The sequence below is a fragment of the Aotus nancymaae genome, unplaced genomic scaffold (genome assembly GCF_030222135.1).
Source record: "Aotus nancymaae isolate 86718 unplaced genomic scaffold, 86718_ANA_hifiasm-v0.15.2.pri h1tg000016l, whole genome shotgun sequence".
In the NCBI taxonomy this organism is placed as follows: domain Eukaryota; kingdom Metazoa; phylum Chordata; class Mammalia; order Primates; family Aotidae; genus Aotus; species Aotus nancymaae.
This window is the reverse complement of record NW_026988428.1, coordinates 75,991,457-76,019,420: the sequence shown is the minus strand read 5'-3', so window position 1 is coordinate 76,019,420 and position 27,964 is coordinate 75,991,457. Positions and strand designations below refer to the sequence as shown.

The following is a 27,964-nucleotide window of genomic DNA, read 5'->3' as shown; positions in this document are numbered from 1 at the left end:
CTCTTGTGTTCTGTGTTTTTCAAGAGTATTAAAATTTGCAGAATGTTTGGTAAGTTCTCTATGGTTGTAGAAAGCACACTCCCTAGAAGTTATTTTCTCTCTTCCACCACTGATGAACTGTGCGACTTTGAGTAAATACTTATTTTGTAAAACGGACATTATTAACCTACCAGAAGACATGCACTAGACTAAGTGGAAGTTCTTCTTCAGCTATGAAATTTCAGTAGTCTCTGAAAGTCTTTCTTTCATGACATGGCTGACTTCCCATTTCTCCTCTTACCATTGTTTTCAGCTCAAATCCAGCTTTTATGCCTCTGTGTCCTCCAGGTATGAGAGACTGAAAATCAGTAGGTCTTGACAACTGATTAAATGTGAATGTTGAGAGAAAGACCAAAGGTGTCTTTAGGACAGATGTGTTTAGCTGAGTCTGGTGGCACACAGTGGTGCAAGTTTTCAGACTTGCCTGATTCTCTAAACCTCCTGGGACACTTGTTAAATATGAAAATTCACACACTCTAGACCCAAGAATCAATCTCCAGAGGTGGGCCTAGTTGGGCATTTTTATCAAGTTTCTAAATGATTCTTGTGATCAGACAAAAGTGGGAAATTGTGCTTTAGGAAATTGAACCTAGTTGGTGCTTGATAAATGAACATATGTATATTCTACTAACTCATTTCATTTTTTCCTGGAGTTTTACAGATTAGTTAAGATCCACTCCCCAGAATTAAAAGAACAAACACTATCTGCAAGAGAAAAAACTGAACATTTATTATTGTGTTGTACTTCGGGGCCTTTCAGTCTCTGATACTTAGTGATACTTACATGATGCTTAAATATGTTGATAGCAAATGGCGATAGGGTTTTTTTTTTAATGTATTTCATAATCTATCTAGTAGAGGATTAGACTGTGAAACTTTGTGAGCGTATTGTTAGGGTCTATGACTGGACTACGTTTTAGATGAGATGGTGAAATTAGATATTTTGGTATTTAAGCCATTGAGTTTCTTAATGGACAATTCTATGGTCTGCTTTATGCTAAGTTTCACGAATAGCAAGCTTACTGTATTTGTAATGATTTTGCTTATAATTTTAATTTTGAATCTGTGTTCTTTGATACTGAAGGTTTTACATTTGGCAAAGGAACATTGCCCTGCACTGAATCATACATAGTTATATTGCTTTGTATAGAATACATATGAATGTCTTGTACCTTGTAGCATGGCTGTCATTTAAAACCTTAAAAAAATTGTTCACACTACAAAGTCACTGTTGGATGAATGTCATGATAGTATATTAAATTTAGGTTTCACCTTGATTTCCACGTCTATCTTTCATGACATGACATGAGTTATACCTGATTAAAAATATATATAGTTTTTTGTTTCTTCATATATGTATAAAATGGGAAACTTACAAATTACAGAAAAATGTATTGAAGAAAGTCATCCATAATGTCAACCTTCAGAGTCCACCTATTTTTCAGCCTTTTAAAAACAAAGGATTCAGTCTTTTGTTTTTTTTTGCAATGGAGTTTCACTCTTGTTTCCCAGGCTAGAGTGTAGTGGCAGTGATCTTGGCTCACTGCAACCTCTGCCTCCAGGGTTCAAGTAATTCTGCCTCAGCCTCCCAAGTAGCTGGGATTACAGGCATGCACAACCACGTCGGGCTAATTTTTGTATTTTTAGTATAGATAGGGTTTCACCATGTTGGCCAGGCTGGTCTCAAACTCCCCTCGGGTGATCTACCTTGGCCTCCCAAGGTGCTGGGATTACAGGGGTGAGCCACTGTGCCTGGCCTATTTTAGCCTTTTATTATGTCTAATTATTCTGGTTTATAAACAATGAATCAGTAAAACTTGAGCCTGTACATAGTGCTCATTTTACTTTACATTAGCTTATCTGAAGCCGGAACAGAATAAGATACTGAAATATTTTCAGATGTTATGGTGGAATGAGTCAATAATGTAGTCTAGATAGCCATTTTCTTTTTTAATTTTTTTTTTTTTTTTAAAGACGGGGTTTCACCATGTTGGTCAGGCTGGTCTTGAACTCCTGACCTCAGGTGATCCGCCCGCCTTGGCCTCCAAAGTGCTTGTATTGCAGGCTTGAGCCACCATGCCCGGCCTTAGATAGCCATTTTCATGTGTACTTTCAGTGCTCATGACATATAATAAGGGTATATTTTTGCCAGACCCTGCCTTGGATTTAGACTACTAACAGTCTCTTGGCTGTCAGGTTTTATAGTCACCGTTCTAGGCTGAGTGCATCCATAGGCAACTAAAACTGTATGGTACTGTAAGGAGACTAGTCTGTTAGTCTCCTTATGTCTATTCTCTCCTCACCTCAGTTCATTCTGAATAGAGTTACCAGGGTGAAATTCTCTTAGTAATGTTCTTATGTTATTTTCATAAAGCTTTCAGTGGCTTCGATGGCTTTAGACGTCCAGGATACTTTACCATGTAGCCCCTTTTACTCCACCAAGTTATTTTGTTACTTGCTGATGTAATCTAGCCAGGAAAGCTTGCACACAGTTTGTTTATCCCTCTACCTTTGCTCCTGCGTTTTCTTCATCTGGAATCATCTTCCTCTTGTCTCTAACAGTTCTTGTCCCTGTTTTCTTTAAAAACTCTTTGAAATTTACATTTTTCGGGAAGCCTTTCTCCTTGACTTGCTGTACATTCCCCCGGCATGTTGTCTTTTTATATTTGTTAAAAATGTCATTTTCAAAGTTTACTCAACTAATTAATATCCAGGACTTGCCATCTATTCTGTTTTTCCCTGTGTTGGGTTAGACATCTAATTTAATTTAACTTAAACACTGACATTGGTATTTTAGAGTGGGAAATGAGGAAGGTGTTGGCTGCTGCCGCAGGTAATGTGCCTGAACCCAACTGACATCACACCCAAAATTTATAGAGCGCCAAGTACAGTACTCTGTAAAGATGACAGAATAATAACCTCTTAAAAAATAAAGAAAGAAAGAATAACAAATAGAAACACCATTTTCTCGACCTTTGATTTGTAGAAGCAGATGCTTTGTAAAAAATCTTTTTTTTTGGGGCCGGGCGCGGTGGCTCACGCCTGTAATCCCAGCACTTTGGGAGGCCGAGGCGGGTGGATCACGAGGTCAAGAGATCGAGACCATCCTGATCAACATGGTGAAACCCCGTCTCTACTAAAAATACAAAAATTAGCTGGGCACAGTGGTGCGTGCCTGTAATCCCAGCTACTCAGGAGGCTGAGGCAGGAGAATTGCCTGAACCCGGGAGGCGGAGGTTGTGGTGAGCCGAGATCGTGCCATTGCACTCCAGCCTGGGTAACAAGAGCGAAACTCCGTCTCAAAAAAAAAAAAATCTTTTTTTTTCCCCTTAGACTCATTGATATTTCTCTTATTCTATGGGATTTAACCCATTACTATTTGTTTTGCTATTAAGATTATTTGGGAAACTTTTCTAAAGAATTAGACAATAGCGTTACCAGGAGCTGAGGTAAAGAGAACAGCTCACCCGAGGCTGGTGGAGGAGAACGAGCAGGGCTGAGGAGCTGAGGGGCTGAGCACTGGGACAGTGTCTGTCCTAATGTGCCAGGCAGACTCTTGATGAGGCCAGCTTTTTCTGCACGTGCAGAGGTTATGTTCTGCTTTTAGAATCTGAGAACTAGATTATAAAATAATTCAGATCTTGTTTGTTTTCTAAATAATCTAATGTGAAAATCTTGAGAATTTATTATGTTTTCCTGTGAGGCTTAGGTGGAAATCTGACTTTTAGTATCTGCAACATCAGGTATTTATTCAAGGGCTTATATAAATGTAAAATACTGAATTGATGATCTTAATATAACCAACCACTTATGAAACACTAAACTGGAAAAATTTTACCTCTCTCTTCCAAAATAAAACTTTTTAGAGTAACAAATCAAAGATTTTAAAAGCTGATAGATGATAAAACACCTGAATTCACGGTTGACTGTCTCAAACCAGTCTGGAAAGTATTAGTTGTTATAATAGCAGTATATCAAGGACCTTGGCAGTTTCCCCCCAAAATAGAAAATGAATTAATGATAAGAGCTTAACGTCAGACAGGAAGAGCCTTGGTTATAATCATGAAGACAGAAATTGAGATGAATATAAGGATGAAGAAACAGTAAAGCGTCCAAGGACAAAAGAAGGGTATAGAAACTACAGTTAGATGATGTGATGGGGCTGAATTATAGAGAAAAGGACAAAGTGGAAAAAGTAACAGGGATGAGGACAGAGAATGTTCCGACTCCCGCCTGGGGCTACTCTGCCAGCCTTTAGTGTCCTTGCTCTCCTGTGGTGCTGTGATTCTTCAGCCTAGGTCTTGGCCTGTCACTCTGTGGTACTTTGCCCCTGGTACAGCTTCCTGATATCATTAACTCCCAGGGCCCCAGCAGCGGGAGGTGTGTGGACAGATGCAGTGACTTAAATTAGCATAGCCTAGACCCTGCAGTGAATGAACAGCGATGCTATTGCTGCATCTTCCTCTGCTACCTGGCTGCCCTTTCTTTTTTCCTTACCTGGTGGAGTAATGAGCCCCAAAGGGGTCTCCTGCATACCGTAGGAATGGAAGAGAAGGGGAAATAGTTGCTCAGAGCAAGCCTTGGAAATCCCCTATCACAAAAGGAATTATCTGGAACAATCGCCATGCTGATTGTGGAACCTTTGCCCCAGTTACCCGTTTTAGTTTGTGTGTTGTAGGTTATAAACTCTTGCATTATAATATGACTGCTTAATGGTAAATCAGCTCTGTCCCTGTTAGGAGACTTTGCTAAGAACTGAGACACACTTACAGCAGTATCTTTTCATTCTAAGTGAAATGATCTTTAGATATTAGTGATCAATGAATTCCTCATTTTACAAGTAGGAAAAACACAGGCTTGGGGAATGTCAAGTGACACTGTATATACCATTTTAGCATTTTAGTAGATGAGTTGAAATTAGGAACAAGGTCTCCTGAGTCGTAGTCTACAGTATTTTTTAAAAACAATATACCATAAAGCCTTACTTGTCTCTAGATTCCTAGGGTGAGTTTTGGCCTCATGGAGCAAAGAAACTGAGCAGGCCTAGGTTGTATGTGATTGACACAAAGAGATTGAGAGAAAGAAGCCTGTGATAGAGTGTTTTGTGATTTTAGAGTTTTTGTGACTCCTGCTTTTGCTGTTAGTGGAGCTGAGCAAGGGGCCTGCAGCTACCCCTGGGCCTGGCTGGTGTCCCATTTTTGAGGCCCCAGAGTTATTTTTAGCCACAGGGCCTTGGAAGCAGGTGTGGTCCGGGCTTGAAGGCCACGCCTGGAATGTGTTCAAACCTTGTTGTTCATGTCTGCTTAGGAGCTGAGAATAGTGATGAAGCCACTGCATAGACTTTGTTAGAGGAATTTGCACTTTGCCAAGTGAGAGGAATGAAAGTCATACTGTGTTGTATTTGTGACACTTTAATCAGGCTTATTGTGGAAACTTTATAAATTGAATGATATTGTACCAGTGTTAGTGAATATAATTAAAAAATACATTAGCTATAAATTCTTTGTATACCAAATAACTCTTGTATTATAAGAGTTATACCCTAACTGACCTATTTTTTTTCTCCTTCTCCTCCCTTACTGACCTGTTTTTAAAGTCCAGCTTTTATAGTCATAAACGTGATTTAAAATTTAATTTTTCTCATTTCCACCACTCCCTCAAACATTATTCTGTTTAAAATAATTCTTTCTAAGTCCTTTTGTGAAGCGGGATTTCAGCTTTTACCTTGAGAGTAAACATCAATTCTCCATACATTACATTTATTCATCTTTTTTTTTTTTGAGACGGAGTTTCGCTCTTGTTGCGCAGGCTGAAGTGCGATCTTGGCTCACTGCAACCTTTGCCTCCCCGGTTTAAGCAATTTTTCTGCCTCAGCCTCTGGAATACCTGGGAGATTATAGGCATGCACCACCACCACACCCAGCTAATTTTTGTATTTTTAGTAGAGATGAGGTTTCACCACGTTGGCCAGGTAGGTCTCGAACTCCTGACCTCAGGTGATCTGCCCACCTTGGCCTCCCAAAGTGCTGGGATTACAGGCATGAGCCACTGTGCCCAGCCCTCATCTTCTTAAGCTTTGCACACCCAAAGTTTTATAATGGTCCTAAGAAGAAGGAGTACAGCAGGACATGGTACTAGTTCCTGGGTCTGGATGTATCTCATGCCCTTTATTAATATTTTTCTTAATTTCCAAGGTTATGGAAAAGAATATAACAATTACCTTTAATTACCTAAGTAAAATTATTACTACATTTTAGACATATCCATTCTTTGTGTATTTGTATGCATCCGGGTGTTTGAGGTTCTTTTTTTTTTTTTTTTTTTTTTGAGATGGAGTCTTGCTCTGTTGCTCAGGCTGGAGTGCAGTGGCAGGATCTCAGCTCACTGCAACCTCCACCTCCTGAGTTCAAGCTATTCTCCTGCCCCAGCCTCCTGAGTAGCTAGGATTACAGGCACATGCTACCATACCTGGCTAAATGTTTTGTTTTTTAGTAGACACGGGGTTTCACCATGTTGGCCAGGCTGGTCTCGAACTCCTGACCTCATGATCCACCTGCCTTGGTCTCCCAAAGTGCTGGGATTACAGGTGTGAGCCACTGTACCCGGCTTGAGGTTCTGTTTTATTTACCTAACTGTTCTAGGGCTTGATTTTATTCTTAATGTATCATGACCATCCTTAATTGTCAAGAAGTATAGTTTTACACCGTGATTTTTAAATGTTGCATACCATGTTGCAGGATTTACCATAATTTATAAGTTACTTAAGCCAGTCCATCCCTTTCTTATACATCTAGGTCTTTTCCAGTATTTTTCATGTGTATTTTAACTGACAGATAAAGCACTTTCTTGTAAGTCACTTTGTTTTATTTTTATTTTTATTTTTTTTAAGTTGGAGTCTCACTGTTTTGTCCAGGTTGGAGTGCAGTGGCGTGATCTCAGCTCACTGCAACCTCCTCCTCCCAGGTTCGAGCGATTCTCCTGCCTCAGCCTCCTGAGTAGCTGGGATTACAGGCACATGCCACCACATCCGTTGAATTTTTGGATTTTTAGTAGAGACGGGATTTTGCCATGTTGGCCAGACTGGTCTCGAACTCCTGACCTCAAGTCACCTCCTCCACCCACCTCGGCCTCCCAAAAGTATGCGTGAAAGACTTTTTTCACGCATATATCTTACTTAATATGTCCTTGATATTTTACTCCATTCCATATTGTAAAACTAAGATTCTCTTAGTAGATACAACACACTTTGGGTGTTGGAACAATTCTGGGAAAAAGTGCTGGGATTTCAGGCATTCAAAGTCACTTTGAATTTATTCTTGTGAGCTATTGTGAAATCATCTTCAGGACAATATAGTTTAGCATCCTAGTTTTATTTATTTTAGTATTAAGAGATTTAAAATAGATAAAATTCTGGAATATTACTATTGTGAACTTGAGCTTGAGTGCAGGTGGGTGAGAGGTTTGGTGTTGGTGTTGTATTCCATTGCTTGCTCCTAGAGCCTTCCAGTCCTCTTTGGAAAAATTAAATTATAACCCTCTCCCATTAGACTGTGTTCCAAATTGTTCAGATGGTTACTCTGGTCTTAATACCTTTAGTCATTTAGTTCTTTGTCAACAAAGTGTACTGTATCTTTCATGTAGTCGAATTTTGTTCTGGGGCTGGTGTGTACTAAAGCGGGGGGTTGCATATATTAATAGATAAAGATTACAAACTTATATTAGTGTTATCAACCCCTTGAATATAGTAAAGTCATTGTGTTAAGTATTTGATCCTTCTGACAAGGAGAGAACCTTGAAAGCATTTAAAAAATTTTTAATGTAAAGATTCTTTAAACTACCTCCTTGTTGTACTTGTTGTATAGACTTTTTTCACACATATATCTTGCTTAACATGTCTTTGATATTTTACTGCATTCCATGTTGTAAAACTAAGATTCTCTCAGTAGATGCAACACACTTGTGGGGTTGGAAAAATTGTATGATATTAACATTAATAGTAATCTTTCTTGTTACTATTTCTTTTCATTTCTTTTGCCAAGAAATGCACTGTATAGCCACAGCTTCTCTCTTTGTAGTTTTAATGAAGAAATTGTACTAAACTTTCTTATATATATATATTTTTCACACTGAAGTTAAAAGTTCAATTGCCTGCCTCAAAAACACGGGCAACAAAAGTAAAAATAGGCAAATGGGATTACGTCACACTAAAAACCTTCTTCACTGCAAAGGAAACAGTCAACAGAGTGAAGAGACAACCTATAGAATGGGAGAAAATATTTGTAAACTATACATCTGATAAAGAATACCTCAAAAACATCAGGAACTCCCCAACAGCTCAATGGCAAGAAAACACTAACTTGGTTGAAAATGGGGAAAAGACCTGAATGGACATTTTTTAAAGAAGACATACAAATGGCCAACAGGTATATGAAAAAATGCTTAGCATCACTCATCATCAGAGGAATGCAAATTAAAACCACAGTGAGATAGCATCCTATTCCTGGTAGGATGGCTGTTATCAAAAGACAGAAGATCAATGTTGGTGAGGATGTGGAGAAAGGAGAACCCTTGTACACTGTTAGTAGAAATGTGAACTATTTGCAGCCATTATGGAAAACATTATGGAGGTTCCTCAAAAAAATTAAAAATAGAACCACCATATGATTCAGCAGTCCCACTACTGAGTAAAGAAAATGAGATGTTTGCATACCAGTGTTTATTGCAGTGCTATTTACAACAGCCAAGATGTGGAATCAACCTAAGCATCTATCAAAATATGAATGGATAAAGAAAACATGGTGTATATGTACACAATGAGATTCAGCCTTAAGAAAGAAGAAAATCCTGTCATTTTCTACAACATGGATGAACCTGGAGGACATTATGTTAAGTGAAATAAACCAGACACAGGAAGACAAACATGGCATAATCTCACTCATATGTGGGAGCTGAAAAAGTTGATCTCATGGCAGTAGAGAATAGAATGGTTGCCAAAGGCTGGGGTGGTTAGTGGGAAGGGAAGCCTGGGGAGATGTTGGTGAAAGTAAATACTTAGGAGAAATAAGTTCAAGGACGTACTGTACAGCATTGTGACCACGGTTAATGAAGATATATATAGTATTCCTGAAAAATGCAAGGAGTGGATTTTAGTGTTCTCATCACAAAAATGATGGTTACGTGTAGTAATACACTTGTTAGCAGAATTAACCATTCCACAGTGTGTATATACTTCAGAATATCTTGTTGTGCATGATAAATACATACAGTTTTATCCATCAATTTAAAAAGTTTGGCCAGGCACAGTGGCTCACTTCTGTAATTCCAGCACTTTGGGAGGCCAACACATGAGAATTATTTGAGCCCAGGAGTTTGAGACCAGACTAAGCACACAATGAGATGCCGTCTCAACAAAAAATAAAAATTAGCCAGGGGTGGTGGCAGATGCCTGTAGTCGCAGTTACTTGGGAGACTGAAGTGAGAGGATCACTTGAGCCCAGGAGGCGAAGGTTGCAGTGAACTGAGATCACATTACTACATTCCAGCCTTGGGTGACAGAGCAAGACCCTGTCTCAAAAAAACAACAAAAACACAAGTTCAGTCTCCTGGAAATGCATCATTTCCAATAGATATAACCATAGTTCTGAACAAAGCATGAACATCTGCCACATCTTTTATTGGAATTTGCCCAATTCAGCATTATCTTGGCTAGTATATTCATTGGCCCCAGAGAGCAGTCTTCCAAGTGTCCACATAGCTTAGTCTCTTACCTCTCTCCTCTCTCATGTTTGTAAGGCCTTCGCTGACTACTCTGTTTACAATTTTACTAGCCACCCCCACTACATCCTTTGCTCTTCCCTGCTCTGTTTTTTCTCCTTAGTTCTTATCAACATCTATCATAGAAAATATTTTTTGTTTTTGTTGACTGTGTCCCCTATCACAAAATTAGAAGTTCCAGAAGGGCAATAATTTTTGCCTTGTTAATTTATAACCAAGGCAGGACTTTAATAATTTATAAATTATAATGAATACTTTTTTCATTTATTACTACATTTTCACAGCAGTGCCTGGTACATATTAGGTGCCAAATAAGTACTTGTTAGTTGACTGAATTAGTTACAGTAGGCCTGATGAATTATAGTGGTTCTGGCAGATGTTCAAGAAAACCAGGATGCACAATTTAGTCCCCATCTGACCTCTGTTTGCCTTGTTCTAAATCTTTTTTCTCCTTCCTCCAGCCTATCTTTACTGAAAATAACCTAAAACATTTTCTCCTCAATTCTCAGATTAAGCCAATCCCTGGCCATATTTCCTCTTGCCCAGTAACTCCATCTGGGGATCCTTCCATTTCTCCCCTCCCAAGATCACCTCCATACACCGGCCCCTCTCCCAGTAGGTAGGGTTCTAAGTTTTCAGGCAGGGTGTCTGGAGGAAGCATTAAGTGTAGAGGGTAAGTGAGGAAGCCTGTGAGCCAGGAGGAGTGTGTCTAGGATACATACATGGGTGGCACGGGGAAAGGAAGGTTGAGAGGAGGAAGCAGAAGAGCTCTGGTGGGTCAGGGAAGGGGAAGGGGAAGCTGGTGAAGCAGGAAGCAGTACTAAGAAAAAGACAAGAGCTCCGATTGAGCCGATACTAAGAAGGGAGTGCTCCTTGCCCTGAGCAGAAACTTTGGTGAAGGCTTCTCAGAGATTTGGCCTCTGCCTGGACTGGCCTGTGCCTGAAAGCACAGGCATTATAGTTAGTCTTTGAAGGCTGACTGCTATTCCAGCCTTTATCTGTGGGTCCTTGAGATGTATGTAAACAATGTGAACCTCTGATGGGAGTGGCGTCTTTCAACAGCTGGTATGTCATTGCAAGGCCACTGGGTTCTACGGTGCAGATAAGTGCTGTCTCCAGGTCTAGTATCATCTAAACAGTTTTGCTTCAAGCAGTCTATCTCATTATTGCCTTCACTTGTCAGAAATATGTGTCCTCAATTTTGGGGTAAGGAAATATGATCAGACATTAATAGGCAGCTAAAAAGCACATTAAGTTCATAGCATTCTTGATTTTGGTGAGGTTGTTTTTTTTGTGTTTGTTTTTGTTTTTTTATTGAATATATTTGCCAAATACCAGACCTCAGATTTTCTATCAAGTTTCTCTTCACCCACAGCTTAGTAGATAAAGTTGCTTTAATCTGTGTAGAATTGAGGCAGTCAAAGTCTAAAGAGTTCTTGTTTGCTTACAGACATGATAGCCTACTTTTTTCCCTTTTGATTGGTTAATTTTTTTCCTGTTAATTGAAAGCCTGTATTTAGGGCTCTGTTGAAAGGCATTTTGGTGTATCTTGTTGCCTGTTTCTTTAATTTTATTGGAGGGAATAAATTTAAGTCAGGTATGTAGTTTAATAAAAGTAAACCTCACCTGATTATATCGTTTCCATAAACTGAGAATTTGAACTTGAGCTCTAGCCCAACCAAATAAAGCTAAATCCCTCTCCTCACTGAACAGGCCTAGTAAGCACCCCATAGCCATGGGATCTTTTTCCTTCCCCTGATAATTTCTCTTTGTAAAAGGAAATGTTTAAAATGGAGGTGTGCCTCTGAGCGGGAGCCCCTGCCTCCTCCTGGAGCCCCACCCGCTGCTGTGGACCTCTGTGCCGGCCTTGGGAGTGGGCATTTTTAGAGCAGCAGTACCAGCAGCAGATGAAACTGTGCTGCCGGCAGAAAATGACCCATGGGTAGAAGGAAAAAAATAGTGTGTGAGCAAGATTATCACTTTTTTTCTGAGTGAGATATAGTCAGTGTTGTCAATATGACTGACCTAGACCCAGGATCATGTTTGGGAAGTTGAATAGAAAAATCATCTGGGGCTAGGCTCAGTGGCTCACGCCTATAATCCCAGCACTTTGGGAGGCCAAGGTGGGTAGATCACGAGGTCAAGAGATCGAGACCATCCTGGTCAACATGGTGAAACCCCGTCTCTACTAAAAATACAAAAATTAGCTGGGCATGGTGGCGCACTCCTGTAATCCCAGCTACTGGGGAGGCTGAGACAGGAGAATTGCTTGAACCCAGGAGGCGGAGGTTGCAGTGAGCCGAGATCGTGCCATTGCACTCCAGCCTGGGTAGCAAGAGCGAAACTCCGTCTCAAGAAAAGAAAAAAAAAAAAAGAAAAATCATCTGGGAAGCAGAAGATCCTTAATATAATCACTTAAAAATAATGTTACTCTTAAAAAAAAGGATTCTCTGGTTAGGCACAAATTTTGAAAGTACAAGTAATTAAAATCAAAACAAAATATTTTCGTTTTAAGTAATTAATGGCAAATACTGGTTTTATACAAATTTATGTTGTTCTTTTGTTAAAACAGGCCCCACCTGCTCATTGTAACATAAAAATAGTCTTAGACTTACAGTTCTTAAACATAACTTATTCAGTAGTATACTTCATTGATATACCATATTTGTGCAGTTAGATATAGAGTGAATTTCAAGAAATAAAACTCCAGTGATTTCTGTTATAGTCATAGATATATTTTCATATGTAACCAAATGGAATCTAAATCAAAATAAACTACATATAAGAACACAGAAAAGGCCGAGCGTGGTGGCTCATGCCTGTAATCCCAGCACTTTGGGAAGCCAAGGCAGGTGAATCACAAGGTCAGGCGTTCGAGATCAGCCTGGTCAACATGGTGAAACCCTGTCTCTATTAAAAATACAAAAAATTAGCTAGGCGTGGTGACATACACCTGTAATCCTAGCTACTCAGGAGGCTGAGGCAGAAGAATTGCTTGAACCTGGGAGGCAGAGGTTGCAGTGAGCCAAGATCACACCACTGTACTCCAGCCTGGGCAACAGAGCAAGACTCTGTCTCAAAAAAAAAAAAAAAAAAAATTGTATATTAAAGGGGGAAAGTTGTTATATAACTTGTGTTAATATTAGATATTATAAAATATAAAACACCAATCATTTGCTGATAGGTAATATAAACCAGAAATGGTATTTCTTTAGGAGATTTATTGATTTTGTTCCATGATCAGTATAGTCGTTTTGTTATACTAAGATGTTGACTCAGTTTATCTTTATTCTTAAAGTCTTTTAAAACCTTTATTTTGAACTTGGGATACTTTGCACTTATTTGTGTAGTAGTCCTGATTAAGGTTACTCGTCTTCAGTATGATGAATACTGTCTTGCTGACTTGAGGGTATCCTTTAAAAGATAATTTCCATAACTTCATGAATGTTCACCATCACATTTTAACTTTCTTTGAAGCCATAGTAGTTGTAGAGGGTACTCTCTAACTAGGATGTCATAAAACAAGCCAGGTATGGTGACTCCCAGCATTTAATTTGCTGACTTTTTGAGCACACTATTATGAATTACTTGTCAGCTTCTAGGTACTCTGGTATGTAATTCTAGTGGGGGTGATTATATATATGTGTGTGTGTGTATATATATGTGTACATATATACACACACGCATATATACATATGTATACATAGATATACGTATGCATATACATACATGTATACATATATATGCACATGTATACATATAAAGTTGCTTTAATCTTTATCGTATACATATGTATACACACACACAAAATTTTCCCCTTAGAATTACATTTTTGTAATTTTTTTTGGATTTTTGTAGAGACAAGGTCTTGCTGTGTTGTCCAGCTGATCTTGAACTATTTGGACTCAAGTGATCCCTCCTGCCTTGGTCTTCCAAAGTGCTTGGATTAGTCATAAGCCACCATGCCCAGCTGGACTTATCTTTAAAGTTTAAGAATTTCGGCCAGGCACGGTGGCTCATGCCCGTAATCCCAGCACTTTGGGAGTCCACGGCAGGCGGATCACAAGATCAGGCGTTTGAGACCAGCCTGGTCAACATGGTAAAATCCCGTCTCTACTAAAAATACAAAAAATTAGTTGGGTGTGGTGGCACATACCTGTAATCCCAGCTACTCGGGAGGCTGAGGCAGGAGAATCACTTGAACCCAGGAGGCAGAGGTTGCAGTGAGCGGAGATCGCATCACTGCACTCCAGCCCAGGCAGCAGTGCAAGACTCCGTCTCAAAACAAAAAAAGAATTTCTGCATGTTGTATTTAGATTGCCAGACATGCATATATGCAAGACCTCTCATTTTCTAATTAAATGTTGAAAAAAATCAGATTCAAAACAGTGTCTATACTGTGTAACCACTTGAACAGAGATGGAAAAGAGTACATATTTGTGTTTTATTCTGTATTAAAAAACAATCTTTGGAATAAATTAGATGAGACTACTAAAAGTTGTTACCAGTTAGAAGGCAGGGTTGGGACCCAGGCAGATGGAGGATAAAGGTAGGAGAAGGATTTTGAATATATTTAGTTTTTTTTTTTCATTTAAATGTATTTGCTGAAGTTTCAATATCACGGCAATTTTAAACACCTTTATTGATGTATAAGTGACACAGTAAGCTGTACATGTTCATAATATGTATACAGTTTTAGACTTTTTTGAACCGTATCAATATGTTAGCTACTTAAAAATCTAAAGAAATTATTTAAAACTTTTAACAGTTGGCTAAATAAATAGATAAATAACAAAGCTGGTCTCTGGATTTTATTCTGTGGACTTGGGCCTTTGTTGTTCATTCTAAGAATTTTTATTCCCCTTGACTCAGAGAAATTCTGGGTAACGTTAGCGTGGTGATGTTGCAAGCCAAATATTCTCTTGTCATCTTTTAAATCTTACCTAATGCAAAGGATTTTGAACACAAAACAGTAAATACAGAGAAATTTTTAAAATTAGAGTTACAGCCAGTGATGGGTATTTAACCAAAATTTTCTGTGTAAATAAGAGGTTAAGGCCATTGTTATTTTACCCTCCTGTGATCCTTTAGCGGGGCTCTGTCTCTCACATAACCCATTTAGGACTACAGAAAATTAGACCTTGGACATGAAGTCCTACCAGGAGGGCTCCAGCTGGCTACAGTACAGCACTGAAAGGGTGTAACTTCACCCTCATTTCACTTTGACCCCTATGCTTCACTTACATCCTCAGTTAGAGTCACTTTGACCAGAGCTTTCCTTGGTCAGGGAAAGGGTCTTTTTGTATCTGTAACTACACTCTGGTTCTCTGGGCAAAAATGACATTTTCTGCTCTGTAGAACTGTTTGCTGTAACCTGTCTTTGGGTTTATGAGAATTGGCTGAGGGGAAGCAAAGATGAGAACTTTCTAAATTCAACTTTTGCATGTTTGCTGTCTTCTCCCTCCTTTTGTCCCTTGATCTGCTAACCCAGATAACTGCTTTGTCCCATCCGGATTTTATCTCTTTGAGAGGAGCCAATCAGACTCGGAGACCCGGTGCCATTGTTGGAATCAACTTGCTCTTGTTCTCAGATTTCCACTTTCTGTGCCACCTGGGTACCCTCATGGACAATCCACATCATTCATTCCCAGTCCAGTTCCATTATGGGAACAAGTATTTAGGGAAAACAGGGTAACCTAGTAGTGGAAGCCCTGGTTTGGGAATTAGACAATCTGCGTACAGGACCTTACATTGCCATGAACTCTGTCACTGAGCAGGCAGAACCTGATTTAGTGGTATGGCCTTGGTAGGCGCTTTGTAGAAGTTTATTAGTGGATTAACTAGGACAAATTTTCTGTTCTAGTTCCTTCAGTTGAAAATAGAGATGACTTTTGTACTTCATGGCCATAAAGCTATACTAAAAATAATACATTAATGAAAGTTGTTTCTTAGAAAATAAGAAGTGGACATATTACGTATTAAATGAGCTGGTTTGTAAAATGTAGTGTGATTGAGATGGTGTCTCAGGTGCCTTCTAACTCCCCATGTGTCAGGCTCTGTGAGAAAGGGCACAGCTTGGTTACAGCTGCACTATAAGAGGATGGAATTACATTTGTTTTTATCTGTGAGTGATGTCTTTTAGATGCCAGATGCAAGCCAGCTTTGTTTGCCATTGGCATCTATAGGGCATTTTTCCTCCTCTCTATGATGCATAGTTGCTTTTTTGCTTACCAGCTTTCAATAAATTAGGTAATTTTGTCCTCAGTACAAACTTGGAAGAGACGAGGCACTATAATGTCTACATTTTGTAGGTGAAGAAACTGGTTTGGAGAGGTTATGTGATTTGTCCAAGGTTACATAAGTAAATGGCAAAGCTGCTTCTCTTTATATCATGCTCCCCCTTCTGTCTCCATGCTTTAGCTTTTAATTTGTAAGTATAAAATTAGGAAACATGACCTAAAGGTTTTTAAAGGCTCTGATATCCTGATCTGAAATCAGCTAATCAAATATTTATTTAGAATTTTAACTTGTTTTTGGAACAAGGAAGATTTTACTTACTATAATAATAAATTGAGCATATTATGTCCAAAGTATTGTAGAAGTAAGAAATATGATAAGCAACTTTTGCTATCAAATAGTGGCTCACACCTGTAATCCCAGCACTTTGGGAGGCCAAGACAGGTGAATTACTTGAGCCCTGGAGTTTGAGACCAGCCTGGGCAACACAGTGAAACTCCGTCTCTACAAAAAGTACAAAAATTAGCCAGGCATGGTGGCATGCGCCTGTAGTCCCTGCTACTTGGGAGGCTGAGCCAAGAGAATCACTTGAGCCCGGGAGGTGGAGGTTGCAGTGAGCTGAGATTGTGCCACTGCACTCTGGCCTGAGTGACAGAGCAATACTCTGTCTCAAAAAAAAAAAGTTTACCCTCTAGAAGTTTAATGTCAGAAGTAGACATGTAGTTTTATGTAGTAGAGGATTTCGTATATGCAGAGATGGACCGGGGAGATAGGAATCTGAAAATATTGAAGGTCAAGGTGAAGTCCAAACAATAAGCACAAAACTTCAACTAATGTTAATTAGGAAGTGATTGATTAAAGGAGTTTGGCAAGAAAGGGAAGCATTGGGTCCAGCTTTAAGGACTCTGTATGTCTGGGTTGCTAACTTAGAGTTCCAGGTTAAGGGGTGAGATTTTTTTTTACGACTAGGCGTTGGTGATTCTCTAAAGAATGAAGCAGGAAAAAGTACAGGATAAGCTTACAGGGCCTTAAGCAACTTGGGGTAGGGAGGTGGCCATAGGAAGGAGCCATGCCAGGTTCATGGCTGTGAGCTCTGGCACTTTCCAGCCCTAGCTCAGCAGCTGCTGTGACAAACATATCAGTCATTTTTGTCCTTCCTCCTCCTCAAAAGATAACTGAAATTTATAGAACCTTCAATTGTCCTGCATCTTCTCTCCTCTGTGAGGGCAATTTTAAAAGGCTGCTGTTTGCACCCTGGTACTCATGTGAGCTGACGTGTGCACACATATACACCTACCCACTCATCACAGGAATTCTCAAGCCATTTCAGAAAAGATTTTTTTTTTTCTTGTCCTGATAACACAGGTTTGCTAACTTGGTCCTCAGCTGCTATTCTTTGTGACGTTTCAATAAACAAGCAAATAAAGGAACACTATTTGGAATAATAATACTTAAAGCAGCTTTTTATAGCCCTTTTAATTCCATACTACAGGTCATTCATTTAGTTCTGAGCCCTAGGTGATTATAATTCATTGTATGTCTTGTTTTGTGTTCTTTGAGTTTTTACATTTTGAGATGAAATGGAATTTTCACTAGCACATTTTTCTGAAGCCATACCGATTTGTCTTTTCTGTTTGTTTGTTCAAATGAAGCAGTGCATCAAGTATGGAATTAGATTAATGGAGTAAATATTATGAATCATACACTCCCTCTAATCTGACACTCTTTCTTCTTTTTTTGACCTCACGTTTTGTTTTCTGTCTTTCTCTCTCCGCGTAGGCTTTCAGTCCAGTGTAAAGCTGTTGGAGCGCGGGAGCAAAGGTAAAGAATGATGTAATGCGCTGGCTGCCCCAAAGCATCTTTTGTTGTGGAATGGTTATTCCAGTCATCTCTTTATGAATCAAATGTGAGGGGCTGCTTTGTGGATGGAGTCCTTTGCAAGAGCACATCAACGGGAAAGAGAAAGACACATTCACTTGGAGGGCTCTTGCTGAAAATGGGTTTAACTCTCCTTTTGCCAGTCACCACCAGCCTGACCTCATACACTTTTAGTACAATGGAGTGGCTGAGCCTTTGAGCACACCACCATTACATCATCGTGGCAAATTAAAGAAAGAGGTGGGAAAAGAGGACTTATTGTTGTCATGGCCCATGAGATGATTGGAACTCAAATTGTTACTGAGAGGTTGGTGGCTCTGCTGGAAAGTGGAACGGAAAAAGTGCTGCTAATTGATAGCCGCCCATTTGTGGAATACAATACATCCCACATTTTGGAAGCCATTAATATCAACTGCTCCAAGCTTATGAAGCGAAGGTTGCAACAGGACAAAGTGTTAATTACAGAGCTCATCCAGCATTCAGCGAAACATAAGGTAAATGCTTTCTTTTTTGCCTTTTTAAAATAAATGGACATACTGAATGGGGAATAATTTTAATTAAAGCCTCCTCTTTAAGTAGAGAAAGTAATTTGAGGAAGTTTTGGTTGCTTTTTAAATTTTGGTGCATTGTGTTACCTCAAAATAATCTACTAACCATATTGTCACATTTAATAATATTTCTAAACTATGCAGAAGGATTAACTTGCTTTAAGCTGAACAAATGCTATATTTCCTTATGGCTTGCTAAAATTATTAATGTAAACATTATATTATCTACAAATTTACTGAAAGGAAAGTCATTCTTTTCAAGTTTTTTGGAAAGAAAGTAGACTAATAATTAGGGGTGCTTTTTATATGTCATAACACATGTGGTAACATTAGTCAAGACTTCATGATATTATCTTCAAGGAAAGTTATTCCTGAGATTCTAAAATGTTGTCTGTGTGGTGGGGAAGGCTGTTTTTTTCTTCACGAATACAAACGAGCTTATGTTTTAATAAACAACTGATTCCTTTGTTAAGGTGTAAAAGTCATTTTTTAAAAAAAGTTTGTTTAGGTCCAAGGTTATGTTATGTTTATTTTGCGTATTGTTTGGTTTATTAGGAACTTTACTATTTTATAGAGTAAAGGATTTAAAACCAGGAAGTTGTGAGACCACCGACACAAAAATAGCATCAATTTTGGTTTTTTTTTTTTTTTTGAGACGGAGTCTCGCTCTTGTTACCCAGGCTGGAGTGCAATGGCGCGATCTCGGCTCACCGCAACCTCCGCCTCCTGGGTTCAGGCAATTCTCCTGCCTCAGCCTCCTGAGTAGCTGGGATTACAGGCACGCGCCACCGTGCCCAGCTAATTTTTTTTTTTGTATTAATAGAGACGGGGTTTCACAATGTTGACCAGAATGGTCTCGATCTCTCGACCTCGTGATCCACCCGCCTCGGCCTCCCAAAGTGCTGGGATTACAGGCTTGAGCCACCGCGCCCGGCCCAATTTTGGTTTTTAAGAATTTTGTATGCTGTCTATCTCATAAAATGACTACATTGCATTTTTATTCAAATTATTAATTGAAAACAGGAAACAGTTATTTGCCTCAGCACGGTAAACATGAGATCTTACTCAAGCAGTAGTTTGAGATCGTTTTTCTCACCTTCCTTCCTAACAAGCCTCATGTTTGCATTTCAGGTTGACATTGATTGCAGTCAGAAGGTTGTAGTTTACGATCAAAGCTCCCAAGATGTTGCCTCTCTCTCTTCAGACTGTTTTCTCACTGTACTTCTGGGTAAACTGGAGAAGAGCTTCAACTCTGTTCACCTGCTTGCAGGTAAGGCTCGTGATGGAATTAAAAGGACTCAGAATCTCATTGAGCTGGATGAGTAAGCCTGTTTCACAGTGAACTCACAGCACAATAGATCATCACAACTTTGCTGTGTAGAATGGTTTATTTATAGCTTTTGATTGATGTCACTGTTCTATTTAACTTGAATACTGTATCATTCTTCCATGTGGGTCAGTGTGTTTTTGACTTAGCTCATGTGCCTCTTCACTTGGTATTAACTGGTAGTGCCACATAGATTTGCACACCATATGGATAGCTCAAAGCCAGCTGCTTCTGCCTGCCTTTTTCCATTCACCTGTGATATAAGAACACCAAATGATGAACATCTCAGCTCCTGCTATTAGTTCCCACCCCTGTGGCAAGAACCACATCAGTATTACAAACTCTTAAGATTTATAGTTAAAGTGGACTCCAGAGATAAGGTCACCTTTTTGGGCATTGTAAGCAATGAAATAGGGGGAGAATATGTGTAGCATGTTTCTTCTAGTAATTAGGGAAACTGTTTTAAAAGTTAGTTACTTGTATATTTTTATTTGTTTTATAATAGAAAAAAAAAGTCTCAACTTAGAAATGCTAAGCAACCAGATGATTTTACAAGGTGTGTGGGAAGGACCAAATATTCTTTATTTGTCCTGAAGGACGGTGTCGTATGGGGGTCAGTCCTATCAAATTCCGAAGCAGGCTGTTCATCCTTTGTTTCTTGTTTTGCAAATGAAAATCCTTTCCTCTGCCCTGTGGGCCTGCAGAGCTGGGAACATAGTTTGACAGCACACAGTAACCTTAACATAAAGCTGCTGTGTTAGGCAGATTCAGCTTCAAGGATAGGCAAGAGCGCTTTTAAACATTTGATCTAAGAAAAACAAAATATAGGATTAATTAGCTGCTGGTGTGTTAATAATTTTAAACTCTGTTCAGGTTTAGATAAGATATCTATGTCTCCAGTTTTCGCAACTTTTCCTCACTTCTCTAACAAGGATAGTTCCATCTTTTTCAGATTGTCTATCTATACACTTTTCATTTATGCTGTGATTTCATCTGATCTTTCGGTGAATGTTCTTAAGTGAAGCCAGCTTTTTTTAGAATGTAGTTTTCAGAAGTCTGTAACTGAGAATTATAATGTTAGATTCTGTCTCTGTTGATAGACACATTCTTTTACTAGGAGTATAGTGTGTTAAATATAACAACTGTTATTAGAGTTTCACTAAACTAATTTGGTGTGTTTAGGAACTCATTTCATGTTTCATGTGGCCACTGTATGAAGGACTTTACCGTGGAATCCTGTTAATGGGATCAGGGTTTTTCTGTTCTTTTTCTTTTTTTTTTTGAGATGGAGTTTTGCTCTGTAGTTCAGGCTGGAGTGCAGTGGCTCTATCTTGGCTTACTGAAATCTCTGCCTTCTGGGTTCAAGCGATCTCCTGCCTCAGCCTCCTGAGTAGCTGGGATTATAGACATCTGCCACCACACCTGGCTAATTTTGTATTTTAGTAGAGACGGGTTTCACCATGTTGGCCATGCTGGTCTCGAACTCCTGACCTTAGGTGATTTGCCTGCCTTGGCCTCCCAAAGTGCTAGGAATACAAGCATGAGCCACCATGCTCAGCCAGAGTTTTTCTTAAAGAGGCCATACACCAAGATATGCTTCATAACAGAATGGTTATTCCACCCTGCTCTTGTTTGAGACACTTACCCTTTGGGAAGCTCTTACTCAACATCTTGGTCAAGTAGACAACTGCCCAGAGGAGTGCACTCACGCTGAGTTTCTTGCACAGGTGCTTTAGCTACTTGTACCCTTTAATGTTTTACCAAAGAGCATTTCTTTGTTACTAGGAAGGCTCTTATAGATCCTGTGTAGCCTTGGGAGGAACGCTCACTGGGCAATAAGGAAGAAATAGGACTGCCTGATTAGCTGTATCAACCCTAGGGACACGTGGTCAGAACACCCTGACATCCTCACTTCATACAGGAAGTGTTTCTTAGGCCTAAAGTCAAGTCCATGGAGGCAGCACCAGGAACCACATTAAGTGTATTAATAGCACCATGTTTTCATCCACACCTCCAGAATCCTATATTTCTGTTAGCTTAGGAGGTGACTTCAGGGTCTGCATTGCCTTGTTTGGGAGTTTCTGAACAGCTGGGTGTCTTATGACATCTAAGAGAAGGTTCTGGTGATTAGAAGCCTTTCTAATCATTCAAAAGCCGCTAAGCAGTTGGGAATGCTCCTGGTTAGTGAGTTTGTTCCTCAGGGTAGGTAGATAATTGGAGTTAGTAGACGACAATATTGGAGAAGGTTTGGCCATCAGTTCTTGGGAAACTGTTTTTTGGTCAAGGTTTTAGCTGCTCAGAGGACAAGCCAGGGATATGGGACAGGACACATTGACAAAAGTTTCTTAAATATTTTGGTTGGGAAGAAGTAACTGTAAAGTACATTAGTTTCTCACAGGGCCTACTGTAAATTGCAAGGTCACTGGAGACAATTTTCACTACAAACTGCCCCTATGACTTTTGGAGATTTTTGTCAGTCTCGTTTGGATATGGTAACAGAAAGACAAAGTGGTTTCTTGGAGTAATTTTTCCATCAGTTTAGAACTTTGAACCACCTTGAGAAAAGAAGAAAGCATCAGATGTGTGAAATGGTTTCTACGGTCATTAACTATGGCAGTAGAGAATTGTGGCCCACATCTACTTACACTCTCAGGGCCATCTTGGTCCTGAGAAGCAGGGGAACAAGAGGACTCCCCAAGAAATTCATAGCAGCATCTTAATGAGCTCTTCCCTTCAAACGGGAGAGGAGACTGACACTTACCTGGAAGACATACTTACATGGTCATAAAAAGTGCAGGATTAAGAAAAAAAAATGCAGGATTACTGAAGGAGGAGGAAGTGGGATTTGGGAACCTATACAGGAATGCAGTGGGCTTAGTTCCTTAATATGGACCAGGTCTTGTTTATCTTTCTGTTCCTGTAAGGCCTAGCCCTTCTTAAGTTTTCAGTAAATATTTTGATATTAGCTTATCTGAAGGGTTTATTAACTGTTTATATTTCCTATAATTTATTAGTTTAGAATATAAGTGTATTAAGCAGTGATGAAGTCTGAAAGTAGAGAAAACTTCAGATTGTTTTGAACTAAAAGATTTGGAAGGTGTATTTATTCTGATGAAGCAAACATAGCTATGCTGGGAAAATATCTAATATGAAACTTTATTGATCTATATAAGTAGATGTAAAGATGGTATTAAAATCTGATAAAAATGCTGCTGTAGTTGAACAATGCTGATTTTTTTTGTCCTTAAATACTGATATTTGATAAAGCGCTAATAACCCTAGAAATCTAGTTCCACTCACAGGAAGATACAAGTCCTTGAATTCATGTTAATTGAGAACAGTCAGAATAATTATTGTATTTAAAAAAATGTAAATGTAAATTGATTGCTCTATTTAGTCATTAGTGAATCACCTACTTACCAAGTCAAACCAAACCATAACATTGTTTCACTCCCAGTGGATTAAAGGGTTTAATATCAGTAGCAGCTGGGTGTGGTGGTGCACCCCTGTATTTCCAGCTACCCGGGAAGCTGAGGTGGGAAGATTGCTTGAGCCCAGGAGTTTGAGGTTACAGTCAGCTGTGATTGCAACACTGCACCACAGCCTGGGTGACAGAGCCTGTCTCTTAAAAAAAAAAAAAGAAAAGAAAAAAATTATTATTAGCAATCTCATCTTAAAAAAGAACACATGTGGATGCCTTAGAAAGTTCTCCATTACTAGTCAGGTGTGGTGGCTCATGCCTGTAATCTCAGCACTTTGGGAGGCCAAGGTGGGTGGATCACCTGAGGTCAGGAGTTTGAGACCATCCTGGCTACTGAGGAGGCTGAGGCAGGAGAATTGCTTGAACCCAGGAGGCAGAGGTTGCAGTGAGCCAAGATTGTGCCACTGCACACCAGCCTAGGTGATAGAGATTCTGTCTCAAAAAAAAAAAAAGTTCTCTATTACTATTAATGGGTAGGTAATGGCAAACCGTTGTTACCCTTTTTTTTTTTTTTTTTTTTTTTCAATTTTGAAGTCAGTTATTGAATAAGTACAATTTAAAGACCTGCGTGTCTTCCCTGTAACCTTCTGCTCTTTTCTGATCCCTTTTCTTTGGTCGCTATCTAAGGTTTAGCAGTAACCTTAAGAGTAATTCTTAAATCTTGAAATTAAGACTTAAGAATTCATATTGGCCGGGCTTGGTGGCTCATGCCTGTAATCCCAGCACTTTGAGAGGCTGAGGCGGGTGAATCCCGAGGTCAGGAGTTCAAGACCAGCCTGGCCAAGATGGTGAAACCCCATCTCTACTAAAAATACAAAAAATTAGCAGGATGTGGTGGTACACGCCTATAATCCCAGCTTACTCAAGAGGCTGAGGCAGAGAATTGCTTGAACTTGGGAGGCGGAGGTTGCAGTGAGCAGAGATCGTGCCACTGCATTCCAGCTTGGGCAACAGAGTAAAACTCTGTCTCAAAAAAAAAAAATAATTCATATTGGTCAGTTGCAATGGCTCATGCCTATAATCCCAGCACTTTGGGAAGCCTAGGCAGGCAGATCACCCAAGGTCAGAAGTTCAAGGCAAGTCTGACCAACGTGGAGAAACCCCATCTCTACTGACAATACAAAATTAGCCGGGCGTGGTGGTACACGTCTGTAATCCCAGCTACTCAGAAGACTGAGGCAGGAGAATCACTTGAACCCGGGAGGCAGATGTTGGGGTGAGTTGAGATTTCACCATTGCACTCCACCCTGGGCAACAAGAGCAAAACTCCATCTCAAAAAAAAAACAAAAAAAACTCATATTAATAGAGTAACAAAATGGGTGTGACATAAACATATAAAAATGATTTTATAACCTAGGATGGGAAAAATGCTATAATTCCTATTTGGCTAAAATATTCTTGGATTTCTAATAATTTGAAAATAATTAATTCTATTGAGAATATTTCAGAAAAGTTTATGTAATTAAGTATATTAAATAATTAGACTTGTAGGAAAATATTGACAGAATAAACTATATATATTTTTAATAAAGTCCTTTGTCTCTGATAAACTATATTTTGAACTTTTAATAAAAAGTCATAAATGCAGAGAAGACCAACTTCCTGGGAGCAGTAGATAATCTGGATGTAGAAATTACACAAAGTGCCAGGCAGGGTGGCTCATGCCTGTAATCCCAACACTTTAGGAGGCTGAGGCAGGAGGATCACTTGAGCTTAGGAGTTTGAGACCTGACTGGCCAACAGAGACAGACCTCATCTCTACTAAAAATTTAAAAAATTAGCCAGGTGTGGTGGTACCATACCTGTAGTTGCAGCTACTTGGGAGGCTCACTGGAGCCCAAGAGTTTGAGGCTGCAGTGAGCCATGATTGCGCCACTACACTCTAGCCTTGGTGACAGAGCGAGACCCTGTCTCCAAAAATAAAAAAAGAAAGAAACTACACAAGGTAGAGCTAGAGAGAGGTAGTGTTGTGTTCTGTGCCATGCGCCAGGCCTGTCCTTGTTATTTCCCCTACAGATGAAAGATTTTTAAGATTGAGGGGAAGGGGAGAGATGGGGATTGGGAGAATCCAAAAAAGGAACCATTTTCAAGGGTTGGTAATACCCTTCATGTTACTGCTAAACCTTAGATATCAACGAAAGAAAAAGGATCAGAAAAGAGCAGGAGGGAAGAAAAACTAGGTCCTAGTGGTGAAGGTGTTATCTGAACACAGGACCTGTATCTGCATCTGCAGAAGGTTTCAGGGTCTTCTGGTCAACTCAGTGCCATGTCCACACCCGTTTCCTAGGTGATCTAACATCTGCATTGAGGAAATCCCTTTAAGCTATAAAGAACAATGGACTAGAGAGCTGTAGCCCGTGTTGTGTGTGTGTGTGTGTGTGTCTCTCCTCCTTATGGTGACTTTGGATAAGTCATTTAACCTGAGTTATCTTGTATTTTTTTCAGCTCTTAAAAAGAGGTAATAACGCTTGCCTTATTGTGAGGATTGTATTAGATAATGCATGTGAAATCTCTGTGTCAATAGTCTAAAAGACTATCCTTTAAAAAAATAAACTTACCAGTATGAGTTCCAAAACAAAATAACCAGTTGCCAACATTGACTTATTGAGCAACTTTTTTGGTGTTTTCAACAACCTACAGAAAACTAGTTCTCTGAAAAATAAACTTGTTTCTTGGCTTTTACTTATTCACTATGTATTACTTTATTCTACTTGTCTATTTCTAAGCATGCCAGATTAGAAGTAAATATATGTGAAATAAGGGAAAACTATTCAATTTGGGCTTCTATTTTATGCTGACATACGGAAAAGAGAGTAAGTGGGTTAATTTGGTAGAAATAAAGATCAACCTGCATGTGAAAAATGCTGTTCTATGTCCTTCTCTTTACCCAGTTATGGCCTGAGTAAAAGCAAAAGGGCACCACCAGGTTTATTAATTCCACAGCACTCCCTCTGTCCTGTGATGCAGCACAGGGTAACCGTACAGTGACTCGGGGAGAAAACCATAAATGAACCACAGATTTCAGCCCTTTCATTTACAAATGAGGAAAGCAACAGAGCCGCTAAGTGACTCTCCCAGCTCTCACTGCCCAAGGCTCATGTCCACAAGTAATTCCAGTCTTCTGAAATTTTGTCAGGAGGCTAGATTGGGAATCAAGGGTGCCCATTTCAGATCAGGCTTATTCTGAAAGCCTCTTTTTGTAATAGCTCTTTCTCAGCCTTTTAGAGAATTTCAGTCATATTCTTCATACTTTATGGAATATAGCAATCTATAAAAATATACTGTATATAACATTTTTTAAAGCATTAAATTATGTTACCCAGAAGAGATCATCAAGTAAAAGTCTACTCTGTTTTATACTGATCTATAGCTGTGAATGAGGATAGAAGATACCATTTATTAAGAACAGAGCAAAGGTCTTCGATTAATATTTGCTATGGTTAAAGGCCAAATACTCATTTCTTTGTTTTGATTTAAACTTACTATTGTAGTTAGACCTACGAGTGAAAAAAAAATGTATTAGACTCTTTACATGTTTTCAGTGTAACAAGGATCTAGATTCAAGTAACAGTTCTGTGTAATAAATGTATAGTTTTGGTTTAATGGAATTGATTACTGTCCCTTCCTCATGGAAGTATAATAGAACCTGATCTTACTGGTTACAGTAAGATCTCTTTGTGCTATTATCGTCAATTCTGTTCTCTAATTTGGTGTTTCTTCTCCTTTGTGTGGAGAAGGGAAATCTTCAGTAATTCCATTTCAAATCCTGTAGGCATTTGGTAAATGAGATTGAAATTAATGGATTTCAGTAGAAGTATACTAATTATTAAGGAATTGACTGCTCTTGTGTCTAAAAAGCTACAGTGACTGAGAGTCACTGAAAATAGATGTTATATACACAGATACACACACAATGGAATATTAAACCTTAAAAAAGAAGGAAATCCTACCATTTTGCAACAATATGGGTTGGACCTGGAGGAAATTATGCTAATTGAAATAAGCCAGACACAGAAAGACAAATACTGCATGGTATCACTTACATGTGGATCTAAAAGAGTCAAACTCATAAAAACAGTAGAATGGTGGTTACCAGGGGCTGGAGGGCTAGGGAAATGGGGAGATTCTGGTTAAAGAGTACAGACTTTCAGTTATATGATGAGTAAGTTCTAGAGACCTAATGTACAGCACAGTGACTATGGTTAACAATAAACGCATTGTATACTTCAAATTTGCTGGAAGAGTAGGTCTTAAGTGTTCTCACCACAACAAAAAGAACGTTGCTGTGTGAGGCAAGGTAGTCATTCCAAGTGTATGTGTATATCACACTGTCATGCTGTATACCTTAAATAAAATTTTTGTTAATCATATTTCAGTAAAGTTGGGGGAAAGGGTTGCTGTTTGCTCACTGGCTGCTGTGTATTGCTGGCTCTGTTTCTGAGTCTCAGTTGGCACGAGTTCATCTAAACTGGATCATCTTTTCTCCGATTGCTACCTGCCATTATGGAAAGTCAGTTCATGTCCCTTCCCAGCTACCAGTGGCTAAGACATATGCCTGAGACTGTCTTTTGAAAAAAACAGACTAGAGAGCCAACTTAAGATTAAAGATAGTCCTTTACTTCCCCATCCTGATTATTGTACACAAGCAAAACAAAAGCACCCCAGATGACAACATTAAC

At 39.2% G+C, this 27,964-nt stretch overlaps 1 protein-coding gene across 6 annotated transcripts in view; it reads left to right on the top strand.

Annotated features, from left to right (window-relative positions):
- Positions 1–27,964, top strand: part of DUSP16 (dual specificity phosphatase 16) — a 90,713-nt gene that overhangs the window by 22,366 nt on the left and 40,383 nt on the right. For all 6 annotated transcript variants that reach the window (XM_012447638.3, XM_064377685.1, XM_064377687.1 and 3 more), the window contains 2 exons: positions 17,830–18,422; positions 19,608–19,746. In XM_012447638.3, coding sequence (XP_012303061.2) covers positions 18,195–18,422; positions 19,608–19,746 — 367 coding nt within the window. In that variant the 5' untranslated portion in view covers positions 17,830–18,194. The remainder of the gene's footprint in view (positions 1–17,829; positions 18,423–19,607; positions 19,747–27,964) is intronic.